The following is a 12,171-nucleotide window of genomic DNA, read 5'->3' as shown; positions in this document are numbered from 1 at the left end:
GGGCAGTAGATTAGATTCCCTACAGTGTGAAAACAGGCCCTTTGGCCCAACAAGGCCACACTGACCCTCCAAAGAGTAACCCACCCAAACACATTTCCCTCTGACTAATGCATCTAACACTATGGGCAATTTAGAATGGCCAATTCACCTGGCCTGCGCATCTTTGGACTGTTGGAGGAAACCAGAGCACCCAGAGGAAACCCGCGCAGATATGGGGAGAATGTGCAAACTCCACACAGACAGTCATCCAAGGCTGGAATCAAACCTGGTGCTGTGAGGCAGCAGTGCTAACCACTGAGCCGCCGTGCCACCCATTATATGCTACTCATGTGTATTCTCCTCCCACCCACCTTAAACTAGTCAACTAGGTTGTGAGTACATTGTGCTGGCATTCTGGTGGCCCCAGGCAGTATCTGTGTCTCTCTGCATATTGTGATCCAGTGAACATCTTATGTGTCCGTGTGTCTAGAGTTACCCTGCCCCATGCCATCTACCACTTCAATGCATAGCTGAGACTATCGCTTTAAATAAAGGTCAACCTTTCCATAATGGCGATGAGTCAAAGGCACAAGTGCATTGAAGACATTCACCTATAAGTAAATCCTTTTGCTCTTCTTCCTCCATTACTGGCCTACTGGACTCAGAGGAGAGAATTTAAGTCTGTAATACCTCTAGATATGGCAGCTTCCTGAAGGATAAACAAACAATTTACTTTCATTTAACTTCAGTCAGTGTGTTGAACTATAACAAATTATTACCAAGCAATTCTGAGTTTCTGAACACCATTTTAACAACAGCATAAGAATTTTCAGGATCCAAGACATACAATTTCATTCCCATCAATTCATGGAAGGCAGTTCCAGGCTATTCTATACTTGCATGAATTGTTTTTTTTTTGTTTGTAAGTTGGAAGGTGTTCTAAAGTATGGATTGTCTAACATGCTGGAAGGTTCAAGTGCTTAATCCATTCTTTTGTTCTGATGTACATCATGTGATCCTCAAAGAGGAAATAGCTCTGTAAGTGATTGTTGGGGCTGCATGGGAGAAACCTGAAGGAAGTAACCAGAGCCAGCTGGAGAGAGATAGCAAGGGTGATCTTTTCTCCAGGTCAGTATCAGAAAAATTCAAAAATCTGAAATAGAGGTGTTAAGGAAATAACTGTTACCATCACCTGTTCATTTGGGTATTATAGATCCTCTAAGCTAGTCTGAGCTATCTATAGTAGTTATTTAGGCAGTTAATTTTATAAGGGTAGAGTTCAGTCATTTGATATCATAAGAATGGATTTGAAAGAGGACAGCTTTCTCATCTTCAATTGCTTGAAATCAGGTTACAAGTAACTCGTTATTTTCAGAGGCTAGATCTCATGCTGAGGAGAATTTCAGTTTAGCATTGTTGCAAGCATGATATGCTAGGGAGATATAATGATAGATCATTGTTTTAAAGAAGTAGAATGTATCTCTATTCATCTAGATTAGATTACTTACAGTGTGGAAACAGGCCCTTCGGCTCAACAGGTCCACACCGAGAAGCGAAACCCACCCATACCCCTACATTTACCCCTTACCTAACACTACGGGCAATTTAGCATGGCCAATTCACCTGACCTGCACATCTTTGGACTGTGGGAGGAAACCGGAGCACCCGGAGGAAACCCACGCAGACACGGGGAGAACGTGCAAACTCCACACAGTCAGTCGCCTGAGTCGGGAATTGAACCCGGGTCTCAGGCGCTGTGAGGCAGCAGTGCTAACCACTGTGCCACCGTGCCGCCCTACTTTTGGATTTCTCTCGCAATCAGGTTAAATTGAGGATCATATTCCACCCAGTGTTGAAAGCGTTGGTTAGACTTCAGACCTTGGACCTATGTCTCTCTCTCCAGAATTAGCATTCAAACCTTCCTGGTCCAATGTCCTGCTCCAGAGTTTTCCCCACCAGATTAGAGACCAATATCAATCAGGCTGAATTTCAGGTTTAGAACATGTCAAAAATTAAAGCTGCATATTAAAGAGTTTAAATTCCAAAGCATGCAGGGATGCCAGGTTTACAGAGCTTTCTGTGTAAAACTCCATAACTTTTGTGTAATGCCCATGTTTGCATTCAAAATAAAGTGCACTTATTACATGTAAAGGTGAATTTTGGTCAAGCAAATCTTTAACTACCCTTTCTGTATAGACCTGAGACTGGACAACCGCATTGTAAAATAATTGCAAAGTCCCTAAAAACTTTCTTCTGATGTAAAGGCTTTGCTCTTTCTGGTGATAGTCATTTGAACATCTGGGATATGGGATCATTTTCTATTTAGGAAATTCAATTGGTTCTTAGTAAAATCTGGATCCCATTTATTGCTTCTGAACTCTTAGAAACCCATGATCCTTTCATGCTACTTCTTGACTCTAGCCTTATCATGGTCATCACAAAATGAATGCCGGTTCATACACCTGTTGGTCTGTGAATAGTTGTCAGCTCTCATGGATAGAATATACACCAGAGTTAGAGCAATGCAGGAATTAAATCATCTCGGGAGTGCTGGGAGTACCACTGACAGAATCCCTGCTGCCAGTTAGGAACAGTATCAGGGCCTACAGATATGGAGTTAGTGCAGGTGCCAGTAGATTTCATAGTGAATGATGAGCCTTTGTAACACTCAAGTTAAATTTTGTCCAATTTCATAAAAGAGTGCCACTTTAATTGAATTGTTTGGCCAGACTACACATATGTGTATAGAGGCTGGCATGTGGTCATCATAATTTCCTTTGTGTGGTATGAAAGGAATCCTGAAGCATTCGCTCATCCACAAACAAGAATTGTCTTGGGTAGGGGATGATTGTGAATAGTTCTCGTCCTTTAATTTTGCCATTGTCTTCAGTTATTCCCCTTTGATCACATGATCTAACTACATCATTGCTGGAAGTGAAACCTTTGTGTTGAAGGGCAATGCTATCCAGTCCATTCTTTGCTGTGGGTGAGGTTTACAAATTTGCAGGTGACCATAAAGATCTTCAAACTGTCACTGTTCAAATTTTCCTTGAAGTCTCATGAAAGTGAATTGATGTGACCAAAATATGTAGTCAAATCTGTGATTTAGTGAAGATAAGCAGTATTCACCCTTAAATATAACAGTTGTGCCAGGATCAAGTCACAATGCCTCAGGTTAACCCAGGTGCAATGGGCAAGGAAATCTTAGGGATTCGTAATATGAAATAATCTCCTTATCTCCCGAGCCCCCCTCCCCCCACACCTAATTTAATAGCTTTGCTGCTGAACTATAGATGTTTGGCTCACCTCCCAAGTTGTAATTAAATTGGGCTGAAAGCTGAAGAAGGAGGCTGCCAATCCATTTCTAGTGAATTTACGATATTCACAACTTTTGTAAGAAGCATTCAAAAGATACATTTATTTTTAAATCCAAAAAGATGTGGGTGTCCTTATTCATGGGTCAGTAAAAAGCTAGCATATAGAAGCAACAATCAATAAGTCAGACAAATGGTGTGTTGGCCTTCACCACAGGGGGATTTGAGTACAGATGTAATGTTGGTTTGTTGCAATTGCATTGAGCCTTCGTAAGATCACCTCTGGAGTATTGTGTACATTTTTGGTTTCTGTATCTGAAAAAGAACATAGTTACCATAGAAGTGCACAAACGTTTGCCTGTCGAATTACTGGATGAAGCATTTGTCTTATGAGGAGAGATTGAGAAATTTGGGTCTTAGAGTTTTGAAGAATGAGACGTGGTCTCATTTGAAACTTTCAAAATGTGGGCTTGATGGGGTGGATGTCAAATGGATGATTTCTCTGGTTGGTAAGTTTAGATAGGGGAAGAGTGTAGGCTAGAGGGTGGTGCTGGAAAAACACAGCCAGTCAGGCAGCATCTGAGGAGCTGGAGAATCGACGTTTCGGGCATAAGCCCTTCATCAGGAATGAGGCTTATGGGTTGGGGCTGAGAGATAAATGTGAGAGGGGTTGGGGTTGGAGGAGGCAGCTGGGAAAGCGATCGGTGGATGAAGGTGAGGGAGAAGGTGACAGGTCAGAGGGGACAGTGATGGATGAGTTCAGACGCCAGTGCCGTGTTGAAGGCTTGGGACTGGGGTAATGTGGGGGGAGGGGAAATGAGGAAGCTGTTGAAATCCACATTTATCCCGTGTGGTTGCCAATGCGGAATATGAGGCGTTCCTCCTCCGGGCATCAGGTGGTAATGAATTTGGTGGTGGAGGAGGCCCAGGACCTGTTTGTCCTTGAAAGAGTGGGAGGGGAAGACCCAAGACCTGCATATTCTTGATGAAGTGGGAGGAGATGCTTGATTTCTATCTTGTACATGGAGCAGCAGAGGCTCAATTGGGTAGAGAATTCCAAAGATTCGCTACTTTAAGTGAAGGAACCTCTTCTCACCTCAATCTTAAATTGCCTACACTCTTCTAGGAGAAAGTGAGGACTGCAGATGTTGGAGATCAGAGTTGTCTCTGAACCAGACCCATGATATAAGGCTAGAAATAATTTTTGATCATTTTAACAGAAAGAGAACATTTAATAATGTTGGACAATAGCAGGTGGAGATCCTGACCTATTTCTCTTACTGCCCAATTACGCCCAAGATAGAAAGGCCTATGGAAGCAGTTTCCATGCTGATAATTGTTGCCCACTTAAGGGTATGATCTTGCTGCCATTGGCATTCATCCAAAGGCCGCAGGTCACTCACAGGGTCAGATGCTAAAAAAGTAAACTCTGTCAGGTTTGCTTGCTGGCTTCCAAAAAGGATCCTATGTGTCCACTCAATGAATCAGGGATTGTAAAGGAGTTGGGCCCTGGGGAAGCCTGTCTGACCTTGATGCCAACCATTCCCATCCCTGGTGGCCTCACGTATGAACCCCTTCTCATCATCATTCACCTGTGCCTGGTTCCATGTGGTACTGGCAGCAGACAATGTTTCTCCCAATGGAGCCATCAATCTAGGACTGCTGCTCTCAGATTGGCCAGCAGCTCAACAGATGGAACTTGAACATCCAAGTCCATATTCCTGGGGAAAGCCCAATCTGCCCAGTTAAATAGTGGAGCTTACATTTGGCAGGCCTTTCTTAAATACTATTCTGGATCAGTGGTGCTGGAAGAGCACAGCAGTTCAGGCAGCATCCAACGAGCAGCGAAATCGACGTTTCGGGCAAAAGCCCTTCATCAGGAATAAAAGCAATGAGCTGGAAGCATGGAGAGATAAGCTAGCTCCGCTGCTCGTTGGATACTGCCTGAACTGCTGTGCTCTTCCAGCACCACTGATCCAGAATCTGGTTTCCAGCATCTGCAGTCATTGTTTTTACCTTTCTTAAATACTACCCTATAATGTGTGCTAATCCTGAACAAACACCTCTTCCTACCCTTAAAACATAGTGCATTAGCATTTTTGTACAAGTGCAGTTAAATTCATTATTTTCAGGTCTCATGATATCACAGGAGGTAACTGATAAAAACTGTTTTAAATGCAAATATCTAATTTCTTCCAGATTGGAATCAGACAAGCTATGGTTTGCCAACTCCAAATGAAAGACAGGAAGCTAGCATGATATTACCAATTGTCCTTCAATATCTGTGCCCTATTTACATTTCCATATTGGGAATTGGTGCCATTGCAGCAGCAGTTATGTCATCAGCAGATTCATCACTTTTATCAGCAAGTTCAATGTTTGCACATAATATCTACAAGACTATTATTAGGAAAAAGGTGAGTATCAGTTTGAACTATTTAGAAAATGAATAGACAATAGAGGTTACTTATTGCAACAACACTCGTAAGGGGCATTGGTTGGAACATAATGGGCTGACAAAGTAATGAACAGAAAATCTGATACAGCAGACCCATGTTCTACACAAGTGCTATTTGGCATACTATTGCATAAGTAACCATTGTTATGAAAATCAAAATGTAAGATTTCTGCTTCACTTATCTGGAAAGATTATGCTAATAGAAAGGTAAAACATAGAACATAGAACATAGAAGGATACAGCGCAGTACAGGCCCTTCGGCCCTCGATGTTGCGCCGACCGAATCCTACCTAACCTATACTAGCCCAATAACTTCCAAATGCCTATCCAATGCCCGCTTAAATGACCATAAAGAAGGAGAGTTCACCACTGATACGGGCAGGGCATTCCATGAACTCACAACCCGCTGTGTGAAGAATCTACCCCTAACATCTGTCCTATACCTATACCTACCTACATATCAGAAATAGTATCAGTATCAGAAATAGCAGAACAACTTTGGATTTAAGTTGCTGACTCCTACATTCTGTTCAGGTATATAGTTCTGAGAAGATTGTAATTGTGTATTGCACCAGCAATTATTGGAAACGAATTTTGTTAACTATGACATGTGTAAAGGAATTTGTCTGGAAGGGGCGGCAAATGTACTTCTTAAAAATACTCATCTTCATAAAAAGCAAATTGGCAATTAATTAGAAAAGTTGCACATAGCTTTCATGATCGTAAGATTATACTTAATATAAGTTATAGAGAAGAAGGTTAATTGTTCCATGACACCCATTAGCTACACCTTTTGCCCCCACCCTGGTTAACCTGTCATACTGTGCATCACTGAAGTGAATCCTAGCAATATCTGAAGGCTTTTAAAAAATCTTTTTGGGGTTGGTGTGGTATATGCAGTGAGAAAAAGGAAAGATTTGCATTTAAATCATGCGTTTCACAGCCACAAACTGTCCCAGCATTTTATTGCCGATGAAAATCTTTTGAAGTGTAGTCACTATTTTAATGTGAGAAATGTGGGAGCCGATTTACGTGCAACACACTCCAATAAATAGCAAAATAATGATGACCAAGGAATCACTTCTACACGTTGAACATATTTCTCAAGATAACGGGATAACTCCTTTCCTCAACTCTTCTTTAGTATAGTGTCATTGGAGTATTCAAAATTACCTGATATGGCAGATTTTAACATCCAATCTGAAAAGGCAGGGCCTCTGACAGTACTAAGGGGGTGCTGCACTGAGTAGTACTGGACTTGCAGCCTAGAATTTAATCTCTTTGGAGTGCAACTTGAATTCACAACATTCCTGACTCAAGTGCACCGTAAAATGAATCACAACTCAGAGCAATTGTGATAGAACCTGACAACATTATTTTTCTGAAAACTAATTACTAATTACTCAGTCTGACTGAAACAATGATGCTGAGTGCTTGATATATCTGAACTGGAATCCAGAGCATCACTCGATACTAACTGTGCCCCCGTATAACATTGAATACAAAGGGTTTGGAGAACATTACAACCTCTCATCTGAATTCAAGTACTTTAACTTAAATATTTAATTAATTTAACTTTAATTAGCAATAGTGACTACAATATAGTATAGTTCAAAATTGTTCTGGACAAGGGAAAAGATGGCCTGCAAAAGACATTTTTGTACTGGGGCTAGGCAGATTTTATCAAAATATAACAAGATCTGGCCACAGTGGATAGGGGACAGCTCCTTCCAGGTATATCTACAACAGAGAAATAGGGGCATATATGAAGAAACTGGGGAAAGTACAGTTCCAACATATACCATTTAGAGAGAAATGTAGGAGCAATACGTTCCAACTCTCACCTTGAAACAGTGGAGCCAACACCGTTCCCTATGGCACATCAATGGTCACAGCCTCCAATCTGAAAGACAACACCCTGCCAGCACTGTTGTGTTTTCTACCATCAAGCCAATTTTGTATTCAGTTGGCTAGCTGTCCCTAGATGCCTAGCTGAGGTTTAACCTTACTCAATGAACTACCATGCGATTCCTTGTCAATGGCCTTGCTAAAGTCCATGTAAACAATGCCTACCACACTGCCTTCACTTACAAGAACACAAGCAAATTTGTGAGACACGATTTTCCCAGCACAAAGCCATACTGATTATCCCAAATGGGTCCTTGCCTCTCCAATTCCCTGTAGATCCTGACTCTCAGAATCCCCTCTAACAACTTACCGACCACAAATTTAAGACTCACAGGCCTGTAGTTCCCAGGAATTTCATTGCTGACTTTCTAAAGTAATGATACAACATTAGCCACTTTCCAATCTTCAGGCACTTCAGCCATGGCATGTGATAATACAAATATGTCCGCAAGTGGTCCCACAATTTCCTCCCGAGCCTCCCACTAAGTCCTGGGACACACTTCATTCAATCCCTGGGATTTATCTACCTTGATGTGTTTTAAGACCTACAGCACCTCCTCTTCTGTAAAGTGGATACTCTTCAAGACATCACTATCTATTTCCCCATGTTCCCTAGTATCCATATCTTTCCTGACTGTAAATACTGATGAGAAATGTTCATTTAGAATCTCAGCCATTTCTGTGGCTCCGCATGTGGATGACCTTGTTGATCTTTAAAAGGCCCTATTCTTACCTGAATTATTCTTTTATCCTTAATGTATATGTAGAATCTCTTTGGATATCCTCTTTTAGCCCTCCTAATTTCTTTCTTAAGTGGACTCCGACACCTTCTCTGCTCCTCAGAAAATTCACTTGATCCCACCTGCCTATACATGTTATATGCCACCTTCATTTTCAAGACCAGGGCCTCAATGACTCTAGCCATCCAAGATCCCCAACTTCCGCGAGAGTTACCTTTCAGTCTAACAGGAACATTCTGACCCTGAACCCTCATTAACTCACTTTTGAAAGCCTCTCATTTACCAGATGCCCCTTTGCCTGCAAACCACCACCCCCAATCAAGTTTTGGAAATTCTTTGCTAAGATCTTCAAAATTGGACTATCCTAATTTACAACTTTAACTTGTGGACCAGATATATCCTTTATCATAGCTTTTTAAAACTAAGGGAATTATAGTCATTTGTCCCAAAGTACCCTCCCCCCCACTTCTGTCACATACTCTGCAGTATTCCCACAGGAAGTCAAGTTTTTGCCCCTTCTTGAGTAAGGCCATCTACAAACTGCATGAAAAGTTCTTTCTGAACACACTCAATAACTCTCTCCATCTATGCCATTAACATATGACAGTCCCAATCAATGTCAGGAATGTTAAAATCTCCTATTATTAAAACTCTATTTTTTTTTAGAGCTGTCTATGATCTCCTTACATATTTGCTCCTCAATCTCCTGCTGACTTTTAGGGGGCCTATAGTACAATGCTATCAAGTAATCTCCCCCATGTTATTTCTCAGTTCTACCCATATAGACCCAGTGAACAAATCCTCAAGAATGTCTTCTCTTGTACTGTCGTGATATTTTCCCTAATCAAAAATGCAATTCCCCGTCCTCTCTTGCCTCCTCTTCTATCTTTCCTATCGCATCTGTACCTTGCAACATTGAACTGCCAGTCTTGTCCTTCCCTCAATCATGTTTCTGTAATAGTTATAAAATCTCAGTCCCATGTACCCATCTATGCCCCAAGTTAATTTGCCTTACCTGTCAGACCTCTTCAACTGCATTGAAATAAATGCAGTTTAATTCAGACTTTCCTTGCTTCCTGTCATACCCTTGCTTGCCCTGTCTAGTACTCAGATTACCAAACTGCCTTTACTACTTAACTTGCTATCATTAATCTCTGCACTGTCCTCAACTTTCTCTTTTGTCTCACTATTCCTTTGGATCCCATCCCCCCGCCACACTGGTTTAAATCCTCCCAAGGTCTCTAGCAAATATCCCCGTCAGGATAATGGTACACCTCTAGTTCAGATGCAACCCGTCCTTCTTGTACAGATCACCTCTGCCCCAGAAGAGATCCCAATAATCCAAGTTGCTGAATCCCTGCTCCCTCCACCAACTCTCAAGACAATTATTCATCTGCCAAATCTTCCTGTTCCTACTCTTGCTAACACATGGTACCAGAAGTAATCTAGAAATTAATACCCTTGAGATCCTGCCTTTTAAAATTCTACCTAACTCCCTATAATCACTCTTGAGGACCTCATCCCTTTTTTCTTTCCTATATTATTGGTACCAATACATACAACAACATCTGACTGCTCACCCTCTCCCTTAAGGGCTTCATGCAACCACTTAGAGACATCCTTCACCCTACCACCAGGGAGCCAACACGCCATTCTGGAGTGTCATTTGCAGCTACAGAAATGCTCGACTTTGTCCTGACTAGCGAGTCCCCTGCTACTAACTTTCACTTGGATCTTGCCTGACCCTGCCCTACAGCAGAGCCAGTCCTGGTCGACATGCATGCCTGCTGCTGTTAAACTCCCTTGACGGGCTATCCCCCCAACAGTATCCAAAACAGTATACCTGTTGGAGGGGAAAATAGCCACAAGAGATTCCTGCACTACCTGCCTACCTCTCCCTGTGGTTACCTATCTATCTGACTGCAGTGTGACCACATCACTGTAAAGAGAAAGTGATAGTGCCTATCACTCTCTCTATCCCTCCGTATGCCCCTCAGTGTTTAACTGCATCTCCAACTCACACCTCCAGCCAGTCACACCTCCTGCAGACATAATCATCAGGAACACCAGACTGCTCCCTTTTCTCCCACATTTGGCAGAAAGAGCACACCATTGCCCTAACTCCCATCTCTACTCTTTTATGGTAAGACAAAGGACAGAATCTTACCTTATCCTTACCTCACCAAAACCCACACTTAAACCTGTAGCAACACTTCAACCACAAAGCAGCCCATCTCCAAATGGCCACTCTGCCAAAGCTTGCCTCCCTTTTGTTTGTTCCTAGGCAGTCGCTGATGACTGAACTGCCTCCTCCCAGAATCCTCCTCAGTTGCTTCTCAGCTGTGCTCTCTGTTCATAATCATCATTAGAGTCTTAATTCCAGATTTTTCTTGAGTCCATATTCTACCATCTGCCATGATGAGATTTGGCCCCCAGGCGTCCAGAACATTGCCTGAGTGTCTGGATTAATAATCCAGTGATAATACCATTAGGCTATTGGCTCCCTGTTTTCAAAGTTAATTAGGAATGAGCAGTAATAAGCATAGACTTCCTGGTGCTGCCCATGTTCTAAGAGTAAATATAACATTGTGTAGTAGAAAGATCTCATTCTAACATGTTATTTGATTATTCTAATTGTGTTACCCCTATTTGAGCTCATCTTCTTTTATTCCCAGCTGTTATCATGTACAATGTTCCTTAGCTGTCACTACAATGCTTACACTGGCCACAGGGAGATACAGATTGATGGCTCCTTCTCATTTGCCTTCCCTGCAGGGAAGAATTCTGTGGCTGAGAAACAGAAACTAATTGCCATGAATCATACTCAGCATACTGAAGTTAAATGATAAGAGCAAAATGTTGTCATAGTTTACTAATCAAGCAAATTATTTAATCTACAGGCTGCTGAGAAGGAGGTGATATGGGTTATGCGAACTGCAGTGGTTCTATTTGGAGCTGCAGCTACAACATTGGCTCTTCTAACAAACTCGATTTATGGTCTGTGGTTCCTGAGTTCAGAATTAGTGTATGCCATATTGTTTCCACAATTTGTCTGCGTCCTCTTCATTCCAAACACAAATACATATGGATCAGCTGCAGGATATTTTGTTGGGTTAACCTTGAGACTATTAGCTGGTGAGCCATTCCTTCAAATTCCACCTCTAATTCAATATCCAGGCATTTCCTTTGAGAATGGCACCTATCAGCAACTCTTTCCATTTAAAACTCTCACAATGTTGCTGTCCTTAACTTCAACTATCATGTTCTCACATCTGGCCTCATTTGTATTTAAGAGAAAGCTTCTACCTATAAAATATGATATTTTTAAAATTATTGATAAAATTCACGAATTGCCTGCAACATCAGAAGAGCAGATTACTTTGAGATTGCAACAATCATGAACTGGAGTATGACAAGAACCACATGTGACAATTGCTATTTTAATGTTCATAAGTTCTTTAAATTACCATTTTCAGTAAAACTGTTGAGAATTTATAATGTGCCTCTCTTAGCCACTTGAGTAGTTTTCAATCCCCATTGTGTGGAAACAGGATTTCAGATGCTCTTCCATTGAAGTTATGATGAAAAGATAGGAGCTGAAGAAATTGACATTTTTTTTCAGATATTCACAATAACTACAACCACTTTATGTTGAAATATGATTTTAAAGAGTTGTTATTATAGAGAGACAGAGGTTTTTGTTTCTAGCCATGTACAAATACTGGATCATTGACCTTCTGATCAGAATATAAGATGGAGATCTATATTACTT

General features: G+C 41.5%; 1 protein-coding gene across 1 annotated transcript in view; it reads left to right on the top strand.

The window, feature by feature from the left end:
- The window catches only part of LOC132816920 (high affinity choline transporter 1-like), a 41,432-nt gene extending 29,632 nt beyond the window's left edge, over positions 1 to 11,800 (top strand). Inside the window, exons 7-8 of the mRNA XM_060826945.1 lie at positions 5,493 to 5,710; positions 11,300 to 11,800. Coding sequence (XP_060682928.1) covers positions 5,493 to 5,710; positions 11,300 to 11,800 — 719 coding nt within the window. The remainder of the gene's footprint in view (positions 1 to 5,492; positions 5,711 to 11,299) is intronic.
- Positions 11,801 to 12,171: the final 371 nt, after the last annotated feature.

This window comes from Hemiscyllium ocellatum, chromosome 6, assembly GCF_020745735.1.
Source record: "Hemiscyllium ocellatum isolate sHemOce1 chromosome 6, sHemOce1.pat.X.cur, whole genome shotgun sequence".
Taxonomy (NCBI): Eukaryota; Metazoa; Chordata; class Chondrichthyes; order Orectolobiformes; family Hemiscylliidae; genus Hemiscyllium; species Hemiscyllium ocellatum.
The sequence above is the reverse complement of the archived record's forward strand: the minus strand, read 5'-3'. Positions and strand labels throughout refer to the sequence as shown.